The following is a 25,006-nucleotide window of genomic DNA, read 5'->3' on the forward strand; positions in this document are numbered from 1 at the left end:
ATGGGGAGAACTTTGTAGTGAGCTAAGCATTTGGATGACAATGTTCTATTCTGCATCGCTAACGAAGGGAAGCATTTTTGCTCTTGCACTTCACTCATTTTACAGTCGCTTTCTAATTACATTTCTGTTCATTCTTATTAACATTATTTTAAAAAAAAACTCCCGGTAATTGTACAGATATGCTTAAGCAGCCTCATATCCTGTAAAAAGCAATTAACTTCAGTTGTACTGTTAATCTGGTCCAGTGCACACAATGTTTCCATTAAGAGTTCAGGGACATCTGAAGCTCTCAAAAAAAGGGAGGAGGCTTAGGTATAGAGGGGAACAACACCTTAAACTGTATTTGTGTACTATTCTGACTTAATGGATCTCTTGTCAACATGCTTTTTAGTAACAGAAAGAGGATCTTTTTTCTTTTTTTCTGTCTTCACTAGCATAGATTATGTATTGTTATTAATTCCTATGTATTTCATAAACGGGGAGACACAGGAATGGGATTCAGAAGACCTGGATTTTTATTCCAGCTCTGCCACCAATGAACTATGTGACCTTAGGCAATCACTTATGGCATGATCTTCTGAAGTGTTGATTTCATGGGAGCTGCATGTGCTCAGCACCTCTGAAAAATCAGCTTTAACCTCTGTTATACTGTGCCCATCTATAAAATGGAGATAATAATGCTCATTTACCTCCCAGGGATTTTTGTGCCATTTAATTGTTATGCACTTTGAGATCCTTGACTGATAAATCTTAGAGAGATGCAAGGTATTATCATCAGGCTATGATTTCCATTCAAGCCACTTTGTATCACTAATGGCACATTTTGGAATAAGGAAACCAATGACTTGGTAGACAGTTTGGAATGCTCTTATTATACCATATTTTCCAGTCATTACCATTTAGTATTGTTACAGATGACTGTATCACACAATCCTATTTGAGAAGGTCAAGGATGGTGATATAATTAAAAAGGAAAATGGTGCATTTCAAATGACAATCTGCCTGTGTAAATTAACTACTAGAAAACAGGGTAATTACAAATTTTATAAAGTATTCTCTTCTCCATTATATACAATAATTCCATGGAAGTAAATGGAATTGCATGTGTGTAACCGAGGACTCGTGGTCTTTTGGAGACAGGAGGCCAAAGCAGAATAGGACATGTCTTTTCAGAGCTGCTGTGTAGTCAGAACTGCAGTAGAAGTCAGTGGGATGCCTAGTGGGGATGGAAAGGGGGTTTTGGTAGGTGTCTGTCTTGGTGAGATCCTGTTGAATTGACTATTTTAAAGCTGCTGAGATTTGATTGGTGCTATTAATGGTGTGTTAGGGTGCCTAGATCCTTGGATAGGTATCTTTTTAGTTATTTAAATCTAAATAAACACAGTAAAATAAAAGCACAACTCCCTGCCCCAAAGAACTTAGTCTAATTTAGACATTCATGGAGGGGAGGGAGGGAGAGTGAGATCATTAGTAGTTCTTTTTTTCTGTGAATAATTTTCAGGAACTGGAGGTTGCACATGCTTGAGGAGATTGTAAGATGTAGGCATGGTTGTGTGAGAAGATATTCCTAGCCCATTGGGATGGAAGGAGGATACAAAGACCCATCCACACTGGAAAACTGGCTTTGGTTTGAAATGGTTTTCTCAAACTCATCTGGAAAGCAGACTCCAGTAAGAGAGCTGTGCTGGCTGGTTCCTGCCAGTGTGATTTGGCTACATCCTCCTCAGCATTGGCCAGCACAGTCACGTTAGTTGAAACCATTCTCAAGATCACCTTTTCAAATGCAGCATTGCAATACAGCCAGGTGGCAGGCATCAATAAGAGAGGCCAGGGGCATAGGAGAGAAAGAGAGAGAGAGTAGGGGAAGGTGAGAGCAGAGATGTAGCCTGTCGTTTGGTCTGGGATGTGTCACCTAGGCTGTGGCCTGTTTCAGACAAACAATGGTGGTACGACATGTCTACTCCCTTGCTGAGAGGTGTCCTACCTGTTCTCGAGGCCCTTTTCACAGTGTTCAGATGCAAGTGAGTTCACTTATACATAACACTTTCAAAACCCCAAACTAGAGAACGTTCCTAACTTGTACCTACAACTTGTATTGATCTATCCTTGGATGATATGTTAAAACCCACCTTGTGACCAACATCCATGGGGTGGAAGGAGCTCCCCCTCCCCTGAACATATTGAAGTGCCCCTTGCATGTCCTGTTCAAAGGCCAATCACTGTTGTAGTTTGTTGCAGCCATGTGGAGCAGGAAGACTCCTGCAGTGAGTGCAGCATCAGTCTTTACATGGTTAGTCAATAAACATAGAATTTGGCTGACTGCATCTTTAACCCAGTAAACAAACACACAAAGTAACTGCCTGGTTGTGGCACTTTAAACAAAGGCCCTGACCTGACCCCAAGGTTCTGGGTTAGGACTGAGGTGCTACTCTCCATTCCCAGCTTCACCCACCATTCCCCTGTGATGAAGCAGGCAAGCCTTCTTAACTTGCCTGATGGCTCCTGATTGGTTATTGTCTCTTCCCAGCCCTTCTACACTCCTGGATGACTAAGTCTTGTTGGTACTCTGGCAGGAGTATGTCACCATGGTGATTCATGGGAGTTGCACTTCTGATGTCTCATGCTCCTATTTTTTTCTATTGGCCAGGCTCCCTGGTTAGACTGCATCTCCCATGTAGCACCACAGCCTCCCTTCTTGGGGAGGGGAGGCAATGCATCATGATAGTCGCATGGCTGCAGTGTATCATGGGAGATGTATTCTGGCCAGGGAGCCTGGCTCATAAAGGAGGATGAGGAAATGAGGCACTCGAACTGCAGCTCCTGTGAGGCCGTGTGGCTGCATTTCAAAGTTGAAATGCCTTTTTGTCTTTGTTCAATAACATTTCTGGTTTTGGACATTCAGCTTTTAGTCCAGAAAAGAAATTTTCTGTAGAAAGTAGAAACTTTTCTTTCTCTCTCACATACAGAGTCATTTAATGGAAAACCCAATTTTCCATCAAAAAAACAATTTTGACGGAAAATTTTCAACCAGATCTAGGTCTTCCTTATGGGACCCAGTGAATATCCCCCCTTTCTTCACTAGGAATACATATCGCCTACAATACAGTAGGTAGGGTGAACTGGGATGTTTGGGAGGCATTGAACTCTGCAGTGACTCTTGAAGGCATAATTACATAAGAACAACCATACTGGGTCAGACCAAAGGTCCAGCTAGCCCAGTATGATTCCCAACATTCTGTTCGCTTTTTTGATGTTTTCAGAAAATTATGCACAATGACTCTAATATCTCTCTCTTGAATGGAAATAGCTAATTTAGACCCCATCATTTTATATGTATAGTTGGGATTATGTTTTCCAATGTGCATGATTTTGCATCAACATTGAATTTCATCTGCCATTTTGTTGCCCAGTCACCCAGTTTTGAGAGATCCTTTTGTATCTCTTTGCAGTCTGCCTGGGACTTAACTATCTTGAGTAGTTTTGTATCATCTGTGAATTTTGCCACCTCACCGTTTATCCCTTTTTCCAGATCATTCATGAATACATTGAATAGGACTAGGCCCAGTACAGACCCTTGGGGGACACCACTATTTACCTCTCTCCATTCTGAAAACTAATCATATATTCCTAACCTTTGTTTCCTATCTTTTAACCAGTTATCAATCCATGAGAGGATGTTCCCTCTTATCCCATGACAGCTTTCTTTGCTTAAGAGCCTTTGGTGAGGGGACCTTGTTAAAGGCTTTCTGAAAATCTAAGTACACTATATCCACTGGATCCCGCTTGTTGACCCCTCTCATGCTTGTTGACTCCCCTCAAAGAATTCTAGTAGATTGTTGAGACATGATTTCCCTTTATAATAACCATGTTGACTCCTTCCCAACAAATTATGTTCATTTATGTGCCTGTCAATTTTGTTCTTTACTATAGTTGCAACCAGTTTGCCTGATATTGAAGTCAGGCTTCCCGGCTTGTAATTGCCAGGGTCATCTCTGGAACCCTTTTTAAAAATTGGCATTACATTAGCCACCCTCCAGTCATTTGGTACAGTAGCTAATAGGGTACAGACTATAGTTAGTAGTCCTGCGATTTCACATTTGAGTTCCTTTGGAACTCTTGGGTGAATACCATCTAGTCTTCTGGTGACTTATTACTGTTCAGTTTATCAGTTTGTTCCAAAACCTCCTCTAATGACACCTCAATCTGGGACAGTTCCTCAGATTTGTCACCTAAAAAGAATGTCTCAGGTTTGGGAATCTCCCTCACATCCTCAACCGTGAAGACTGATGCAAAGAATTCATTTACCATAGTTTCTCCGCAATGGCCTTATCGTCCTTGAGTGCTCCTTTAGCCTCTCGATCGTCCAGTGGCCCCACTGGTTGTTTAGCACAGTGGTTCTCAAAGCAGGTCCGCCACTTGTTCAGGGAAAGCCCCTGGCGTGCCGGGCCTGTTTGTTTACCTGCCGCATCCGCAGGTTCGGCCAATCGCGGCTCCCACTGGCTGCGGTTCGCCGCTCCAGGCCAATGGGGGCTGCGGGAAGGGCAGTCAGTACATCCCTCGGGCCCATGCCGATTCTGAAGTACTTAAAAAAAAATGTGCTATTACTTTTTGAATCTTTAGCTAGCTGTTTAACTTGAGCCTCTATTATGGTGTCTTTAAAAGGTTTCCATGCAGCTTTCAGGGATTTACTTTTGGTGCTGTACCTTTTAGTTTCTGTTTAACTAACCTCCTCATTTTTGTGTAGTTCCCCTTTCTGAAATTAAATGCTACAGTGTTAAGCCACTGTGGTGTTTACCCCACCACAGGGATGTTAATTTTAATTATACTATGGTCACTATTACCAAGCAGTCCAGCTATGTTCACCTCTTGGACCAGATCCTGTGCTCCAGTTAGGACTAAATCAAGAATTGCTTTTCCTCTTGTGGGTTCCAAGACTAGCTGCTCCAAGAAGCAGTCATTTAAGGTGTCAAGAAATTTTAACTCTGCATCCCGTCCTGAGGTGACATGTACCCAGTCAATATAGGGATAGTTGAAATCTCCCATTATTGTTGAGTTTTTTATTTTTAATAGCCTCTCTAATCTCCTTGAGCATTTCAGTCATTATCACCATCCTGGTCAGGTGGTTGGTAATATATCCCTACTGCTAATTCTTATGAGAGCATAGAATAACTATCCATAGAGCTTCTGTGGTACAGTTTGGTTCATTTAAGATTTTTACTTCATTTGATTCTATGCTTTCTTTCACATACAGTGCCACTTCCCCACCAGCTCGACTTATTTTGTCCTTCTGATATATTTTGTACCCTGGTATTACTGTGTCCCATTGATTATCCTCTTTGCACCAAGTTTCTGTGATGCCTATTGGATCAATATCCTCATTTAATATGAGGCACTCTAGTTCACCCATCTTATTATTTAGACTTCTAGCATTGGAATATAAGCACTTTAAAAACTAGTCACTTTTTAGCTGTCTCCCATTACATGCTGTAATTGAATAAACCTTTTTTACATCTGTTTCTCATCAGATTCTACCCGTATTTTATCTTCCATCCTCTCCTCCTACTAGGAAATAGAGAATCTCCATTAATAGATTCTCCCCAAGGGATGTCTCTGTCCGAACCACGTGCTCCTCCACACCTATCGGCTTTCCCCCAGACCTTAGCAATCTAGACCAATTCTAGCCCATAATGAAACATATTGCCCATATTACATCTATTAGTGGTTACTAAATGTTGCTTTATATTTAAGAGTGTAATTCATGGGTGCAGCCATGCAGGAAACTAAAATCTCACAGGGAAGAGTCAGAAATTCTTATGTCAATGAGTCCAACATTTGAAATTTTAGTTAGCTAACATGTGTAAAAGTTCCCCAATGAGCAGGCATATGATGAGACCCAGGTGTGTAGAAGAGTTTCAGATTAGTTTACTGACATTAGTTTATGGAAATAAAAAGGTTGGTTTTGGTCAGACTCATGCCACAATTTGGGGACTGTTCAGCCATCAGCAATTCACATGAAAGCTGCAGCATCTCAGCGTAACTCCATTTTGCATAGAGACGGCTGTTAGCCATTTAAACACAGAGTGGTATTCCACTTTGTGGTGATAGATGTGTGTGTGTGTATATCATGGATCAGAAAATACTGATTTACTGTAGGATTCTTTATAGGCATCTATTGCTGTGGTACTTGGCTGCGTGTCTTCAAAATAAATACATCACACACTAATTTAAACTGCCCGGAAGATGTAACATTAAGCAAATGCTTAATCAAATAGATGTCATACACCAGGTTCGGAAGGCCAACAAACTCAAGTTCTAGAAGGTGGCTGGGGGAGTGGGTTCCACAGCCAGGTATTTGCCACAGAAAACTCCCCCCTTTTGGCCATCCACATCTAAAGACTGTTGATAAATGTGGTGTCAGCCGTTGTTATCTGTAAGGTAGCTAGGTCCCTGATTATATAGACCTCTACAGATTAGTACCAATAACTTAAATTGCATTGGGAAAGAGATGGGAAGCCCATGCAGTTTGCAGAGCATAGGTCTAATGTGCTCACTCTCCGTTTCACTGATTAGATGGACTACTGCATTCTGTACTGTCTGAAGCTTCAATGGGTGTTAGGCCTCGTCCATAGAGCTCATTGTAGGGTACCAACCTAGAGGCAGGAAGGTCCTAGAGAGATGTGGTACAGTTAGCGTTATCAAGTCACTACACTTCCCTGAGAAGCCAAGAACAGACAGGTCAAAAAAATAATTGAAAACGGCAACTTCTTGGACAAGGGATTGAGCAGACACAGCCCCCACCAATTCTTGACACTGATTCCCCTCCCAGTCAGACTCACCTCCATCTTTACAGGATTGTGCTTCAGTTGTGTCAGTCTCCTCCAGATCCCTGTCTCAATCAGGCACAGGGAAAGCAAAGGACCTGTGCCATCAGACTCTGACATAAAGGAGCCAAAGAGGTGTAGTGTAGTGTATGGATGGCACTGTACTCATATTCAGCTGGTAGAGTGACAAAATGAAACCTCTGAAAAATCACACGTGAGAATATGGATGGATGAGAAGTGACTCTTTGAGACCTCTTAGACTGTAAGGGATGAAGCCACTGTCCCCATCTACCTTGCCAGATCCTCCAAGCTTGTCAGCAATTTGTTCAGTATAATTTGGCCAGCTATATCAAAGGCTGTTGACAGATCTAATCAAATCAACTTAGACATTTAACCTTTAAAATTGACCCCTTCACGAACATGGTGGGATCCTTTCCAAATTAGAATATCATCACAATAATACCTAAAACTAGAGTAGAGACTGCTATCCTCAGTTGGGGCTTATAGGTGCTACTGGCTTGGAATACAAAAAATAACCAATAGTAAGTACAAAAGCTTTATTATTATAAAATGTAATAGAAAAGAGTGATTTATAGTGTTTTCAGTGCATTAGTGGAAGCGTTTTGTTTAATTATCTAGCTTTTGTACCTCAGTTAAAACGCACCATAGAAGAGAATGTATGTCGGATACTGCTTGCTTACTCATGAGGTGAACTTTTATAACGTGAAGTCACAACCTTAGATCTATTTTTTTTTTCCCCTTTGACAGAAAGATTTCGAGATGTACTGCTTCTCCATTCAAGTCAGGACACAGAGATTCTACCCAACTTTCAGCAAAGGAATTACCCCAAGTAAGTAAATTGCCTCCTCAGGAGAACCAGTCTTTATTAATTCATAGTGAGGGAGAGAAGCATTTATAGCACTATAAATGCTTTCAGCATAAACTCCTAAGGCAGAGCTGTCAGAGAGCCTCCCATAGAATAAGCCTAGTGCTCTTCACGGCTGCGTCAGGAAGAAACAGACATATCTTGCAAGTGCACCCAGCTGTCACAGAGGAGTCAGTGGCAGAGTGTGGATGATAAGCTGCACAGATCAGTGTCTGGTGGAGCTTCATTTCACTTGACATTGTGTGTCGACATAGGCAGATGTTTTGTCACACTAATCCCTGCTCTTGTCTTGTGGGATTCCATCATTTGTGCTGACAGACTCATTTGGATTTTAACAAGCTATCCTATGGAATCATGCGAGTGCTAAAAACAGTTTGACTGCCCTTGTTAGGGATGCGTGGGCAGGCAAGCCAAAGGAACCGCCGTGCATGCTAGAGAGCAATCAATACAGCATCCCCTCATGTCATGCGTCTCTATTATAACAGCAATGCCATAAGTGATGTGGGGAGTTAAGAGATTACCCCCATTAGAAAGTTTGTCTTTCAGCCTATAAAGCCACTCAAAGGTTTTAATATGCCGTATCTCCTTTAACATTGCTCCTGACAAAAATCTCATACGGTGTAATATGTTATCTTACTGAGTGTCTTGAACAATAATGATTGATTTAATTGGGGTTGGTCCTGCTTTGAGCAGGGGGTTGGACTAGATGACCTCCTGGGGGTCTCTTCCAACCCTAATCTTCTAGGAGTCTACGATTCTAATGCTATTCCTACAAAGCTAAAGAAAAGCAGAGTTAAATAATAAATAACATTTTTGCCGACTTAATTAAAACAAAGAGCAAAAAGAGAAATTGAGTCACATGAAAAAGGAAGGAAAGCGCTTTCAGCAGAGTCAGTGAGGTTGAAAGGCATGGGAAGGCTGTTCCGGATGGCAGGAGCTGCGGAAGTGAAGGCTCTCCTGAGCCGTGGCCAGATTGCGTGGAGGAATGGTGAGAAGGCCAGCGTTAGATGAACAGAGGGAGCAGGGTTGGGGAGGAGAAGTACGTGAGAACGGCTGAAGCAAGTCCAAGAGCAGTTTTGAAACAAGTGGGTAATTTTTTAACTGAATCCTGAAATGAATGGAAAGCCGTTTGCGGTAAGAATGTAACTCTTGTGTACTGTAAATGAAGATTTAAGGCTTAATTTCAAAATGGGATTAAAGTTCACTATGGAATTTTAATGCGTGGCAGCAGGATCCACACGGTAACTAGTGCAAGGCAGATTTACACCTAGCTTGCTGTGCACTAGCAGTTTGTATAGGCAAGCCCTTATTTTTCTAGAACATGCAATAATTAAAGAGTTAGATGTTCATCACTTGCTGAAAACAAAGCATGTCCCATGGGCACAAAAAACTTAAAATACCTAGGGTAAAATCACGGCTCCACTGAAGTTGATGGAAAGTCAGTGCCATTGACTTTCTGAAAGCCAGGATTTCATTGCCAAAATCTACCTGTTTTGTGGGTTTGTACTGCAGACTATCATCAGAGTATCTGAGTGCCTTCCATGTAAAATAGATGGACATGGCAATATTCCTACTAACCTTTACGGAGGCTCTGGCTGTGCTCCCTTTTTGTAGTATAGACACTGTTTGGGCTATGGTCAGTTTTTAGTTTTGGTTTGTTGCTTCGTTACACTCTTGAAATTTTTTTGCCCACAGTTATCTTTGCCTTGCCCTTCCCTTTTTGGTTTCACGGGCACATTCTTTTCCCCAGTGTAATTTGCTTGATTCTAATGATAACAGTGATAACACCTGCAGACTGATTCAATTGTTTGTATTCTATAAGGAATTATGCACTGAGGAATAAACAAAGACATAAGTGTTTTTATTTTTTGCAGTCAAGGTCTTTGACTACGTAACTGTGTAAAAATAGTAAGATTCATGGCTGGTATTCCTGAAGGTACAGTGTACTTGTACTGTAACTAATGACTAGGTCTGCGGAGATGCTGAGCATCTGCGGTTCTTTGCTGAAGTCAGTGAGAACTGCAGGTCTTAAGCCTCTCTGAAAATCATACAGTAAATCCTTTTCACCAGAATCCCATGCTGTTTATATTACTGAGCTGTAATGCTGTTTTAAATTGTAATGTTCCTGCATTATAGTACAACAATATGATTGGCTGAACATGTACCATTGCTTGACAAGAATGACTGATCCTAACACATGGAATCAGCCAGGGTTTGGCAGCTAATTTAAAAAAAAAATTTACAGATGTTTTCATAAGTAATTGACTGCCACTTATAATGTCATTAATCAGTACAAAATTGTTTGCTTGTTACCGACATGAGTCACTAGCTGCAGTTCATTTACAAACTGGTTGGTGACTATTGATGCATCCTGATTTTTCTGGGAGATCTGGTAGAAGCATATGTTTGAGCTCAGCAATATGGGGAACCTAGTCAGCCTCATAATATAGGCCGTACCCTCATTCCCCTTTCACCTTTTTCCTATTCTGTGCCGATTTCCAGTGTATGAATAGTTAATGGAAGTTGAGTCCATATAAAGCGAGATCCTGTAAATCAGCACCTCTGCATTGACTTCAGCTGAACAACACTTCTTTGCATTAGCTGAGGATCTGGCCCATAAATTCATCTTAATAATATGAAGACATCATGGGATCTAGGCAGTTTGCTGAGCTTAGAGAGAGAGAGTGTGCCTGGAAACAAGGCAGGGTAGAATAGAGGAAAAATTGTGAATAGCTTGGCTAAGTAATGTCCAGTGGTGGGATGGTGAACATGAGACCAGCCAAAAAAATATTTGATGGGTGTAAACACCAAAGAAAGAGAATGGGAACTAAAGATCCGTCTCACTAGGTCCTTGGTACATCATACTCTCAGCTTCTCACTTTTCTAATTTAATGAGTTTATGAGCTTGTCGAGTCACCTGTCTGTGCCTGCTGTCTATGGCAGTGAAAAAGGAGAAGAGAGAAAGGAGGGTTGGCCATCTGTTCCAGATTTTACTAAGATTCATAGTTATTTGTTACAGTAGTGCATAGGGTCCAACCAAGAATGTTGTCCTATTGTGCTAGGGGGGAGGGATAGCTCAGTGGTTTGAGCTTTGGCTTACTAAATGTAGGGTTGCAAGCTCAATCCTTGAGGGGGCCATTTAGGGATCTGGGGCAAAATCTATCAGGGACAGTACTTGGTCCCGCTGCAAAGGCAGGGGACTGGATTCAAGGTCCTTTCCAGTTCTATGAGATAGGTATATCTCCATATATTATATTATATCACTACCCATTGAGCCCAATGATCTATCCAGCTTTCTATCCACCTATAGAAATACCTAGGACCTGTTCCTCCACTCACACTAGTGTATATCAGGAGTAACTCCCATCTTCAAAGAGTACTACATATGTGCAGATTCAGGACCTTTAAATTCACACCTGCAGTGTCCACACTGGGAAGTTACAGTGCACAGTGCTGTTGACACCTCCTTAGTCTGAACTGCAGGGCAGTGTAGCCATGCCCTTAGGCTCCTAACTCACTTAGCTGTTTTTTGAAAATGTTGCCCTTAGCATAGTCTTGTAAGAGCACACCTCAAGTTAATAATGAGATCTGACTTGACTCAATATCCTGCCTAGCTTATGAGAGATCCTCCTTTTACATGAATCCACAAATGAGCCAAGAGTGAGCAGCAGCAGTGCTGACACTAACTATAACAAATTGGTCTTGAAGAAGACAAAATTATGTTCATTAATCAAGCTGTTGATTCTGACACTTGGACAATTCTTGGAGAACATCCAGCTTAGATCTAAACATCCTGGGTCTGATTGTCCTCTCACTTGCACCCATATAATTTCCTATTGACTTTAGTCTAGTTACTGCTGATGTGCCCTGCTGTGAGTGAGAGGAGAATCAGCATTCATGTAATCATCTCAGATTGCCTAATGGCCAACTTCTGAAAGGGGCCGAATTGGATGCTTGTCAAAGGTAAAAAGAAAATGATCAGGGGGAAAGATAAAAGAGCTGAGAGTCACTACATTTGAATAGGGAATTATGTTGTTAAGTTAACCATGCTAGAAAGGAGGTAATACTGCACAGAACTGTGCTAATTAGAGACATACCAAGCCCTTGTATAAAATATTCTCAGCACTATCCACTTCTAACCAGTTTCTCCCTACTTAAAAGTTACCTGAAAAGAAATAATTAAACTATGTTTGTGGCCCCTTTGCATCTTCATGATATTACATAAGGCCTGATACAATGCTTTAAAGTAAGTTGTTTTTTTTCTCTTAGAAATACCAGTAATGTCAAGTCTTATTTTCCCTGTCTTTGAAGGAAACTTCTTGGATGATTTGTAGATTTTAAGGCTAGAAAGGACCATTATGATAATTTAATCTGACCTGCTACATAACACAGGTCGTATAGCCTCACCTGGTAATTTCTGCTTCAAGCCCATTACTTGTTTGACCTAGAGCATATATTTTAGAAAGATATTCAGTCTAGTTTTAAAGACTTCAAGTGATATAAAATTCACCACCTCAGTAGGTAACATTTTAGGTATCAGCAGCTCTTAGGGTGACCAGATGTCCCAATTTTATAGGGACAGTCCCAATTTTTGGGTCTTTTTCTTATATAGGCTCCTATTAACCCCCCACCCCCTGTCCCAATTTTTCACATTTGCTGTCTGGTCACCCTAGCACTGACATTGTTACAACCTGGAGAGGGCAACAGGCCCAGCTGAGGGCAGTTATACGCTTTCTGTTTTGGGGAGTGTGAGCACCTGGGTGGCAATCACTGGGCTAACAAGGTAACTGGGGTAGGCTATAAGGGGAAGAAACAGAAGGCAAGGGTGCAGCTTAAAGGGTGGGCCTGGGCTGTGGGGAGGGAAACATATCCTTGTATTGTATGGTCTTACTGTGTAAGAGAGGAATAAATATTCATCAACAGTGTGGTGTGTGATTGTGAAACTACCTGACCTAGCTAGGGAGTGAGGTTCACTGAGTAGTGCCAGAGGCACTCTGTGGTACCCTGAGTGTTCAAAATCAGGGCCTTTTTTCTAGTCTGAATTTGTCTACCTTCAGCTTCCAATTGCTGGATCTCTTTATGCTTTTTTTCTGTGAGATTAAAGAGCCCCCACTATCAGAAATCTCTTCCCCCTATAGATAATTGTAGCCTGTGATCAATTCACCTCTTAACCTTAATTTGATTAAACTAAATGTAGGCCCCTTGTTTGAGTAGCCTCTGAACCCTACCAGAGGTATCCTGATTAGACAGGCCTCTGCACCAGTGTTTCTCAATGACCTGTCCGTGAGATCTCCCTGACACAATTTAGGAAGGCAGCAAGCTTGTCTGTGGTTTCAGAAAGGTTGAAAGACACTGCTGTGTGCTGGCTTGGAAGGACTGCAAATTCCATGATGCAGTGGTGGGCACCTGCTGGGACTGGACTGAGCGTCCTGGGTCAGAAACTGCTGCAGAAGGGGTGGCAGGCTCCATTTCCCAGGCAGGGAGCTGGAGCAGAGAGCTGCTGCTGTATGGGGTCTGGGCCAAGGAAAAGCGGTGACAGGGCCCTTTTGTTGAGTTGCCAGGGTTGAAGACACATGACCAAGGGTAAGACTACATTCCAGTTGACATCTTGTCAGTGCTGAGCCCCAGATCATGGACTCCTTCGCCACAGCTAGGCACTGAGAGCGGCAGCTGTGGGTTGTGCGGCAGATCTGAATTTGGTTTACAGATGACTGAGGAAAGAGTGAGTTACTGCTGAGCTACGCTCTCTGGGTTGAAGAGGTGGTGTTAAGACTCAGTGTAGCTACATTAAGTTTAAGAAGAAATGAGGGGGAATTTATGATATGGGCTCTTGCTCTCTGACACATGTTACCGCCAGCTAGTATTGTGCAGTGTAGGCTGTCACAATACAGAATTGCCTCACTCCTCCTTGTTTCACCTGGGACTGCCTTTGCCAGACTTAGAGTGCTGGCCTGAACTCCTGCCCGCCGAGGATTATAAATTTAAGGAACCTTGCGAACTCATGGACGGGGTGAGTCTCTGTATGATGCTAAGAGTGTTGGTGAGGCGTATGTTGCCTTTGACTATTAGTTGAACTATTGCAGCATCACCTACTGACCTGGTACAATTGTAACAGTTAACCTATATTCATCTGTTGCATTTCCCCCCTGTATGTTGTTAGAATAACTTTTGGTGAGCACAGCAATCATCTACAGACTTTCAGGAGGGGAGTTACATTGTGGTGATTACATGGCTATCAATTACAGTCTATGCACATTTTGATAGTTCCATTCATGTTTCATTTGCCTTTGTGGGTTCCTTTTTTTGTGGGTTTTATGGCAGATTTATTTGCCCCTTGTAGACAGCACAAAAGAAACATGTTTTTATAGGAGAGATTTTAACAAGAAGGTTGCTTGGTGGAGAAATTGAGAGGATGCCCATATGAAAGGGGGAAGAGAAACTAAGGGATGGTTGAGGCTTGTGTTAGTGGACTAAAGGGAACTGGGGGTGAAGGAAAACAGGGCAGGGTGATGTGGTATGGCAAGGACTAGAATGCAAGAGCAAGGAGTTTGAACTTGATACAGAGGATGAAGGGGAAGCAGGGAGGGGAAATTCCATGAGAGAGTTATCTGTGAAAGGTCCCAGACTTGTGCCAATATTTATAATTAAGCAGTAATTATTAGTTATCATTATTGATATTTAGGTATCACCCAGAGTCCCCACTCAGGTTTGGATCTTCATAATTCTGGCCACTGTGCTAACAGATTGGTTAAAAGAAGGCTCTTGCCCTGAAGAGCTTACTTTGAGTCCTGATTCTAAGAAGTGTTCCTTAGATCTATTATATTGTATTAGTGAAGCCTTCCCTGCCTTTGGGTTATTACCAAATGGTGGTAATAACTCGTATCAAGGTGAAAAAGATCACGCCATAGCAGGATCCATGTTAATAAAAGTGCAAGGATTGTGTCTGGATTAGGCAAAACCACAAAGGATTGTGGGATTAGAATCAAAGAAAGAAACAGCAGAGCTGCAGGTTTTGGGGCCCCAGATAGAGAAAGGGGAAGAACTCTGTCCTGCCCTTTGCCTGTTGGGGCCCTGGTCCTACAATGAACTCTGTGTGGACAGATCCCCACTGAATTCAGTGTAGGTTACAGCAGAATCTGTCGAGTCAATGGAGCTATATGTGAAGCTCATTCCAAGAGCAGTCTTAGTCTTAAACATGGTTGTAATAGATTTCAGATACTACAAATGCAAGTATTAAAAAGGTAGGATGAAATCTTGCCCCACTGAAGTCAAAGGAGTTTTGCCATTGACTTCAAGGGAGATAGACTGTGAGTGAAATCCTAACAAATTTTGAAGATGCAATTACAAACACTTTGAAAAGGTAGATGTGAGAGAAAAGCTTCTGTGTACTGGGAGTTTAATTTTACATGTATGTTAGCTGTTTTAAAGTTCCACGTTGCTACATATGCTCTTTTAAGCTTTAAGTCATCTAAATTTCAACAGTTCGACTTTAGCTTTGGCAGGCTGTATAGTATAACATAGTTGAACTGTTTTATTCAAAGCATCTCATTACTTCTAACTGAGGGTGGAGTTTGCTGACTGGAAATAAAAGATTCATAAACCTTTCAAAATATCTGGGAGATGAAATCATGAATTTGTTCAAAAACGACTAATATAAGATAGCCATAATAGTGTATAGTATATAACTTTTGTTGGTCGAAGGGAGAAGCTTTTGAGTTTTACAGAGCTAAGGAGGAGCTCTGGGATCTTGGGACCAACACTGTTAAAACAACACTGCAAATATCATGCAAGATAGGACATTACAACTGATTTTGCTTTTGCTTATTTGGTGATATAAAAAAGCATCGTTTTTTGATAAAGCTGTGTGCTTACTGATTTAATGTATACCTGCCCCCAGTGAGAGTAATTAACCACTTATGTAGGGGTGATGGAGTCTCAGATAGATGAGGTGGTCATCTACAGTCGAGATTGGGAGGCACACCCTTGCACAATTTGTCATCATACCTTGGTCCCTATGGAAGTCTGGGCTAACTGCAAACCCAGCAAAGTGTAGGATTGGAAAAGAAGAGACCACCTATTTGGGATATACTTTGGGGAGGGCCAGGTCATTTTTGTAACAACTTTTCATGAAAAAATTTGAATTTTTGGCAAAAAATAAAAATAAAAAAAATATGTAGGCCAAAATTTGGAATATTTGGATTCTGAAATGCCCCCACATGAAGTGCCTCATGGGAGTTGTAGTTTTGGTGCCTCATGTTTCCATTCTAATTTGTAAGTGGACTCTGGTTGGACAACATCACCCATGATGCACAACAGGCTTCCCTTGCAGGGCGGGGTCACAGTTAATCATCATGGCTGCGCATTACAGGTGATGAACCCAGCCCACGGAGGAGAATTGGAGCACAAGGCATTCAAACTACAACTACATGAGACACCACAGTAGCATTTCAGAATTATTTCAGTTTTCAGATGAAAATCAAAAGTAATTCGTTTTTTGGGCATTCCATTTGTGTATGAAAAAGCAAAATTTTCTGTCGAAAGCAGACACTCTTCATAAAAAATAGTCAACAGAAAAATTTCAACTAACCTAAATTACTGGGCCAAGATTGGTCTATTATGGCCTTCAGTTTTGTAAAACACCATTTTGATGGTTCCATATTCCTTTAAAGTTTGCCAGCCATTTTATTGGACACATGTCACAGTAAGACATGTTGGCTGGTCAAGAGCTTGACCTGGTTCTCAGATTACATTTTCCCTGTTTTGACATGAGGAATGTATCTTCGTATAAGAGATGAGAAACTATTCCTCCTCTCCAAGGAGGATTTAAATTAATTATTTTCAGAATTTCTTCCAGGCTTTACTCCCCCATTGGCTCAGTAATTTTTAATGACATTTTAACATCTAAGTCATCAGCTTTCCTAGGGTAAACAAGCATCTGTGTGCTCTGTGCTTAAAACCAGTTTAAGACTGACTTATTACTCAAAAGTGTTTGCTTTCTTATACTGGGTCAGCTTGAAATTAAAGGGAATGCATTTTTTGTTTTCTTTGGAATTGTTCTTCTAGAGAACATTTTTAAAACAAACCTCTTCAGGTGCCGAGAAGCTGCTCTGTGCATCCAGGGCAGGGATCGGTAACCTTTGGCCCACGGCACGTCAGTGTAAGCCCCCTGGCAGGCTGGGCCGGTTTGTTTTCCTGACACATCTGCAGGTTCGGTCGATCGCTGATCCCACTGGCCGCGGTTCGCCGCCTCAGGCCAATGGGGGCTGCGGGAAGCAGCGGCCAGCACATCCCTTGGCCCGCACCACTTCCGGCAACCCCCATTGGCAGGTAAACAAACCGGCACGGCCCGCCAGAGGGCTTACCCTGGCGGGCCACGTGCCAAAGGCTGCCGATCCCTGATCTAGAGTCTACACGGGAGGTGGGGAGAGGGGCAACCAAGCAGGCTAGAGGGAGCAGTTCTCCTTGCAGAGATAGCTCCATGTTACCATTTCCTGGGTATTAGCTCCTCTGTAGATCTTTCCAGTTTTCTTATAGACATCTGTGCCCCCGGGGGGCCAGGATGCACCACTAGGGGAGCAGAGCTGCCAAAGGGGCAGCGTGTATGACCTTTGCGTGACCTGGCTGCACAGTAATCTGGTGGGAATCCACCAGGTTTGGGTGCATCACCCTTTGGCTTTTTCCTCGGCGAGGGCAAACCCTGCCCATCAGTGGGACAATGCAAGGAATTTCCATGGGTATTCCTCGGAGATGTCCCTCTTTCGAGTCCCCTGCATTGGGTTTGAGCATGGGTGGGGCTGAGCTGATCCAGTCTTTTAATTTGTTAGGAATACAAATGTGATCTAGAGAAACTGAGAGACTGTACAGACGGAAATCCTCTCACCCTCGATGGCACTATTTCCAGAATCACTTTTGAGACCAGAAATGCACTTTGACACTGTGCTGGGTCTCTCAGGAGTCTGTCAGTGGAGTCAAAGGCAAAGTGTTCCCAGTTCAGAAATATGCATCATTCTTGCTTCATAAAATCTACCTGGAAATATTTTTAACATGTTTTATAAACTTCAGTATGTGTGAACAATATGATCTCTCTGGAACCTGGAATCCTGTATCTCAGAGTGAGTGTAGCACACATTAGTGTCACTGCAAGCTTCCCCTGTTACCCCACCAGTATGACTCAGATCTGACCTAGAAGGAAAATCCCTATGATTGAGAAGGTAATTTTGACTTATTGTCCATTCAATCCATGGCAGTTCTGCTGCAGATGTCATTGGGTTTCCCAGATGTGCTGGTGATTTTCCAATGAAGACACTTGTCCCTTAGTATCAGTATTTTGAATAAGGAAGGTCTTGTCACATAGGTAACTGAATATCTACTTGGTGGTAACAACTTTTGAGCATTTCTGACACGTGTTGAATTTTAACCATTTACAGAGGATGTAGAGAGATGGTCTAGGTATAACTAATGCTGTTCATTGCAAGGGGGGGGTGGGAGGGGAATATGGACTAGATAACTTCTTGAGGTTTCGTTCCAGCCCTACATTTTTATTATTGTTCCTGAGAGTAAATACAAGGAAGAGTTAGGTACAGAAGCCCACTTCATCTTTCCCCTACTCTTCATATTACACAAGAATCAGCAGATTATAATGAGAATTAAAATTGGAACCGCATTTGTGAACCTTCTGTAGAATCAGTCTCACATCAATTTTACCTGAAAATTGTTTATGTAGCAAAACTCTTTATAAAAATAATGAAGGCCATAATCAGCTCATATTAATAAGGCAACATTACCTTCTTCTAATTAGCATGCGCAAAGTTTGCCATATCAGAGGAAATACAACACAACTTGTTAATAAAAGGGCTTCTTATTATGGAAATCCTTGCTCCAGTTTCATTGCACTGCTTGTTGCTTTGGGCAAATCCATGCTCTCTTTAATGACACTGTTTTATACATATTACTAATGATTTTATCAAGATAATTATTCTCTGTGATTTTGCTGTTGCAATTAGAATAAAATAAAACCAGAAACCACAAAACTTTGTACTGCAGACCAGACAGAATTATTTGTCTATGGCCATTTGTTCTCAGTACAAATGTATCGTGTATTTACAAAATTAAAAAAAATAAGTGAAAATCAGTGCAAAAAATGAATGTAGTAGATGTCTGGGGGTAAATATCAGGATAACTATCACTCTCTTCTGTCCCCCCCCCATGCCCCTCCCTCCACCAAAGCTTTAAAAAAAAACATTAAGTTCTAAAAGAGTCAGGTGTTTGTTTGTTTTTAATTTTTGACCCATTTTAGCATGAAAAGTAGTTCACTAACTTTTATTTGCTTTGACTGCAGTTAACTATCCATGTTATCTATAAAGCTGGTATCGTGTATGTAGTGGATGTTCGATTGAGAATAGTATACACACCGACACTCGAGTCATTCTGCTATTTCTGACCTAGCTCCCCACTCTGGAAGGAGAGCTTACTGATTGGTAACCTGCGAGCCACCATCTGTCCTTCCGGAGCAGGAAACAAAGTCTGGAGAGTTCCAGTACTTTCAAAGTTTAGATGAAAATTGGTAAAAACCAATAATGGCTTTTGTAAAACTTGGGAATATTTTGGTTAAAAACTGACAACAAAAGGCCTTATATAGGACTCATACCCAGAGAGCTGGACATAGAATCCTTCAGCTCCAGAAACCCTTTCTTCTTGAACAAAAAGAATCATGAATAAAAGACACAGGCTGATGGCACTAACAGCTTCTTTCTCAGTGCTGTGGGCCAGCCACAAAGGGGCAACACCATTCACTCACTCAGATACACAATGCCTGTGCATTAGCACCTCAGGGTTTGTGTCTAGCACCTACATTTTTCTCAAATTTCCTGAGCAGGATGAGTGTTTGTTTGATAGAATTGGTAAAAGAATCCAGGTTCTTTCACTGCTAGGTTATGATCGGAGCTGGTTGAAAAATGCCCTCTTCTCTCTCCCTCTGCCCTCCAGATGTATTTTATTTATTTACTTATTTTGAAAACTTTGACCAGCTGTAGGTGTTCGTTTTTGCTTTAGTCCCAGACAGAAGTGACTGAAAGTCATTGCTAATATCTAGTCTGTCTGATGGGCTTTGTAGAAATGACTTGATGGGTCTTCATCCAGTTCCTAGGTGGCAGGTGCCTGTGCCACAAATGTTCCTAGAGATGTTTTAAAATCAGGTGCATTCTGGTTTTTAAAATGAAGGTATATGAATTTCATGCCCAATGAAAAGGGAAACATGGAAAAGATTATGGTCCATGCTATTCCCGGCTCTTGAATATGTGAGCAAAGAGCAAAGAAACCTCCCATCATTTCCCCCTTTATACTCCCATGTGGGACCTAAGCAAAATTATATTCCACAAGCTGTCTTCAGTGCAGGGGTCACTCCCTCCTTGGTGTACCAGCCACACCAAAGGTGGTTTGGAGGGGTTGGGAGGATATTGGGCCATGATCCCACCCCGTCCCACTCCCTTTTACACTAGTCAACATAGCTGGCTGGATACACAGAAGACAACCCCACCTTGCTTAGACGAAGCATGAGCCCTGAAGAAGCACAAGGAGATTCATAGATTTTGAAAGCAAGATATGACCATTAGGAGCATCTAGCCTGACCCTCCTGTATAACACCAGCCAAGGAACTTCACCCAGTAATTCCTGCATGAAGCCCTTAACTGCTGTTAGAGCTATAGTGCATCTTGTAGAAATAGAGTGCCAGTGATGGAGGATCCACCACATCCCTAGGTAAGATGTTCCAATGGTTAATTACCCTCACTGTTAAAAATGTACACCCGAGAGATTAAGCCTAATAGGCCAAATCTGGTCCTAGGAAAAATGCTTTTAAGCCCATGTTAAATATGATGTAAGAATCATAAATGCTTTTGAACAGCTGGACAGTTAGCATCTGGAAAACACTATTAGCAGGTGTAGAACAGGCAAAGCCCGTCAAATTAGGTGCCAAATCCATCCTGAGTGTTGCTGAAATTGTTCTGTGAGGAGAATTGGAGACTAAAGTAGGTAAACTCCAAACACAAAAGCCATTAGAATAAAGGATTTCTAATGAGCTGTTGCACAGATACAATATACTGGATGGTGTTTAGAGTTCCTGATTATTTATTCCCTTCTTGTGGAAATGTTTTAAGGGATAAAAATGTGGCAGTAGTGGGCGCTAATGTAGTCTTATAATGTTTGTTCTAATCACATAATTACTGGTAACAGTCTCTTCGCTTAACGGAAAGCATTGCACTGTGAAATGAGGCTGTCTTTGTACTCACTACAGTAGAAGCTAATGAGATTGTTTTTCTCCCACCGTAATGACAAAAGCTGAACAGAAGCGGGGAATGGGTGACGGGATGGATCACTTGATGATTATCTGTTCTGTCCATTCCCTCTGTGGCACCTGACATGGCCACTGTCAGAAGACAGACTACTGGGCTAGACTGCCCTTTGGTCTTACCCAGTATGGCTGTTCTTATATTCTTAACCAAAAGGAAAAAATATTAAAATAATATGCTTTGTTTTTAGAAACCACCAGGCTTCATGTGACATTTTGTTTTATGCCTTTATTTTCCATTTCTGTCGAGGTATCTTATGTCCTATAAGGAGTCAAATAACATTTGCATACAGTACTGAAACTTATTTAGCACTGGTCAACATAGCTGGCTGGATACACAGAAGATACACATGTGCGTGCATGTTATGGGAACTTCCCCACTCCTTAGTCAGCCTCTGTAAGCACCTTATTATGTGCACTGTGTTTTAAAGCTCTACTCCTGGGGGAATTCTGCGCCTAAAAATTATGCACACAATATTTTAATATTCTGCATATTTTATTGTCAAAATAACACAATATAACCACACCAGTTTCAATTATTTTTGTAATTTATTCCAAAATACCTATCAGCAAGTATGTCTGTACAGTCAGGGATAACAAAAGAGCTGAGGGAGGTAATTGCTCGGAGGGAGCCTGGGAGTGAACCTGGAGGGTTGTTGGGTGTGGGTGGGAGAAGTATGGAACAGGGTTTATTTTGAGGTGAGGGATTGTTAGGGAGTTGGGGAGCCTCCCCCATGCTGACCCTTAGCCTCTCCCATTCAGTCAGGCACAGCTGCCCTGTCTCCATCTATCCCTGCATCCCCATTCAGCCAGGCATATCTGCACATGTCCCCATGTGTCTTTGCACGCCCCTCCCCTGTCCCTATGTAGCCCTTCACCCCCACTCTCATTGAGCCCCTTGCTCAATATTGTCACCCCACTAGCTCCTGTGCCCCCGCCCCTGTCTGTCCCCTCCACTAGCCCTTCTGAATCCCAGTTTGTGTGACTGCCCCCAACGGCCCCGTGTGTCCCACTCTGTCCATCCCCCCATATCCCATGGCTCCTCACCTGGTCCTGCAGGCAGGGTGCTGTGAGGAAGCAGCCTCTGCTCCGTCCCTTCTCTGGGGCTGGCTGCTCCAGCCCATGAGCCAGCTGCCCTCTCTTCTGGTGCCATATCAACCCCTGGTGGGCAAACAGTGTAATTGTAACATGATCCCTCTTGCGGCATCCCTTCGCCTCCCATCAGAATCAATTATTCTGCAGATGGGGAAAAAAAAATCTGTGGGGGACATTAATTCTGCTCATGTGCAATGATGCAGAATTCCCCCAGGAGTAGCTCTTAGGAAATATTACTGTAGGTGATTTGGAAGCTAAACTCTTGAGTGTTTAAGATATAATTACCCCTCCTTTCACAGTAGTTCCTTGTGAAACACTTTATTTCTGAATTATCCTCATATTGCTCCTGTTTACAGAGTTCTGCAGCTCCTAGGACAGTCATTTAAAGCTGTTAACTTATCTCAGGACCCTCCCATACAGAATTTGAAATGTCTCCAGTTATTTTCAAGATTTTGTGCAAAATAAACACATTGACATTTGCCTGGTGGAAAGCTCAAAATCTATAACATTTTCTCTGCAGAAATTTTTATATGGTTAGGGAAAATAGAGAAATGGATGTGGTCAGTGGCAATTTTGCAGCACATGGGCTGTCAGTTTGGACTTCCTGCAGAGTGAGGGACAATTAAGTATGTCAGAATTGGCCCCTCTATATTTTTACACCATGTGAGAGTAAACAAATTTAAACATGATGTGTATTTTTAACATGTATGAGGGAGATAATGTGAATCTTCTTGCTGAAACAACATTATTATCTTTCTGGATGAGTCATAAAACTGATGTTCTGGCTATTTGTGGATTATAAAGGTTCAGTGATGCTGTGTGAGCCTGAAAATCTACCATGGAACTCTCCCATCATTGCAAAAACTTCCAGGGAATCCAGATACACAGGGTTGGGGCTGGGCATGGAGTGAATTCCTATATCAGTAGCGCCTACAGGAAAAGTGACACATAGAGCATCTGTTTACTTTGTCCAAACCCAGGAATTGGGAACTAGATTCATCCTGGGATAAGAGACATTCTTGCAGAGCTGTGAATTGAACTCAGAAGTCTTAAGTTTCAGTCCAGTGCCTTAATCACAAAACCATCCTTTCTGTATTGTTACTGTCTATGGCTAAAATGCTATCACATCATACTAGAAGAGTCTATAAATAAAGTCTCAAAACCCATTAGTTAAAGGCTGACAACAGCTAAGTTATTCAATGTCTGTGTCTCTGTTCCTGTCTGGGCAGGGAGAGCAAGTGCTACCATATTAATGGATCACAGCTGACCGGAAAAGTATATTAAGACATTGGCCGAAATATTTTTGCTATCTTTAAATGAAAGGAAGACAAAGAGGAAGCTTTCCTTACATAGAGCAATCATTCTGAGCTGGCCTCTGGATTGACCCTGTTTCGTTCAAAGGAGACATGTATGTGAAAGTTGGCCCCAGTTCATGTGGCCTCGAACTTGGCAGTGAACTTAAGAAGAAAAAGTTTTGTAGTTTTGAGTTGAGTCCAACTTATTTGAAAGGGAGCAGAGTGACACTCCATTTCATGCTGCCCTAGACAAAAAGACAGAAGTCTGGGTTTGTGTATCACCCTTTAAGCATTTAATGGGGAAGGTGACTGAATTTGAAGGAACAGTTTTATTTTGTGTGGTGAAAACAATTTTAATGAGCTTGTTTAGCAAACAGGGCCCTGATTGTACACTAGGGGTCACTGGGTGCTGCAGTTATATTTCAGAAAAATAATGATATGCTATAGGTATTGATTGACATGGAGTGGATGCCTGCCTTTTGCTGTGTTGATGCACAAGGAGGTGTAGGAGAGGATCCTCTTTGCCCGGCACAAGTAGCAGCAGCATATTGGGCTAGTCTACCTGCCTGATCTCTGTGTCCTCAATGGAAAGTAGTTTCTAGGTCAGGGTGTCTGCTAGCCCTCCAAGCTGGCTAGCACATGTGCTCCCATTAGCATCAAGCACTAGCCAGCAGAATGCTGGTCAGCATCTGGTTCCTACTCAGAAGGACAACAAAGTGCATCTGAGTCAAGGCAGTGTTCCCTGCCTCTCCCCATAGAATTGGGCCGTGGGCCAGTCACATTCCTGTGGCACTGAGCTTTCTCTCTGCTCCCTTTCAGTGTGCCAGTCAAGGCAGGATTTTGCTCTTTGTTCATATGGCTTTTGTTTTCACATTATTAAACAACCTAATCTAACTGCCCGCTTTGTTAATAGCTGGATCCTTGAGATTCACGTGGCTGTTTGGCATCATGATCCCGTTTTTGAAACCGTTGTCCTTATTGGAGCAGATCCTCAGCTACATGCAGTGACTGCACAGCACCCCTGGAGGGGGTGGTGCAAATGTGTGATTGTATCAGCTAGACATCAGCAGAGGAGACCTCTTACAGTGGGTAATCCCCCATTGGTAATTCGGTTGGATCTGCAGTCAGATTATGCTACCATAGCAAAGTAGTTGTATTGCTCCAGAATGTTTGGGCCCTTAAATCTAATGTTTTGGGCTCCACATGTAAAGCCTTTAGTGTAAGGGAAAGCATCTTGCTTTGTTGAGTAAACGGACCCCAACACCAACATTTTGTTACTTTACCCGTTTTACTTCTGTTTTTAAAATTGATAGCTGTTCCTCCTGTTATATCCATTTTAGGTTGTCCAAGAAGATGATTCTTCTTACTAAAATTTTTGAGAGCTATTTTCCCAAACCCCTTCCCTATTGAGCAACTTTTGTGGATGCAACACTCAAGAGACGTTGCTTCTGAAAAAGAAAATAATTTTAACAAAAGATGCTCCTGAGTCAAGTATCATATCATCATTATTACTGGTAAAATTTGTCATGGCCATGTGAGAAACACTCAAGAATTCCAAATGAAT

The 25,006-nt window shown here is 42.0% G+C and overlaps 1 protein-coding gene across 1 annotated transcript in view; it reads left to right on the plus strand.

Annotated features, from left to right (window-relative positions):
• The window catches only part of NOX4 (NADPH oxidase 4), a 139,859-nt gene that overhangs the window by 73,064 nt on the left and 41,789 nt on the right, over positions 1-25,006 (plus strand). The window contains exon 13 of the mRNA XM_034758988.1: positions 7,590-7,671. Within this exon, the coding sequence (XP_034614879.1) occupies positions 7,590-7,671 (82 nt within the window). The remainder of the gene's footprint in view (positions 1-7,589; positions 7,672-25,006) is intronic.

This window comes from Trachemys scripta, chromosome 1 (assembly GCF_013100865.1).
Source record: "Trachemys scripta elegans isolate TJP31775 chromosome 1, CAS_Tse_1.0, whole genome shotgun sequence".
Lineage (NCBI taxonomy): Eukaryota > Metazoa > Chordata > Testudines > Emydidae > Trachemys > Trachemys scripta.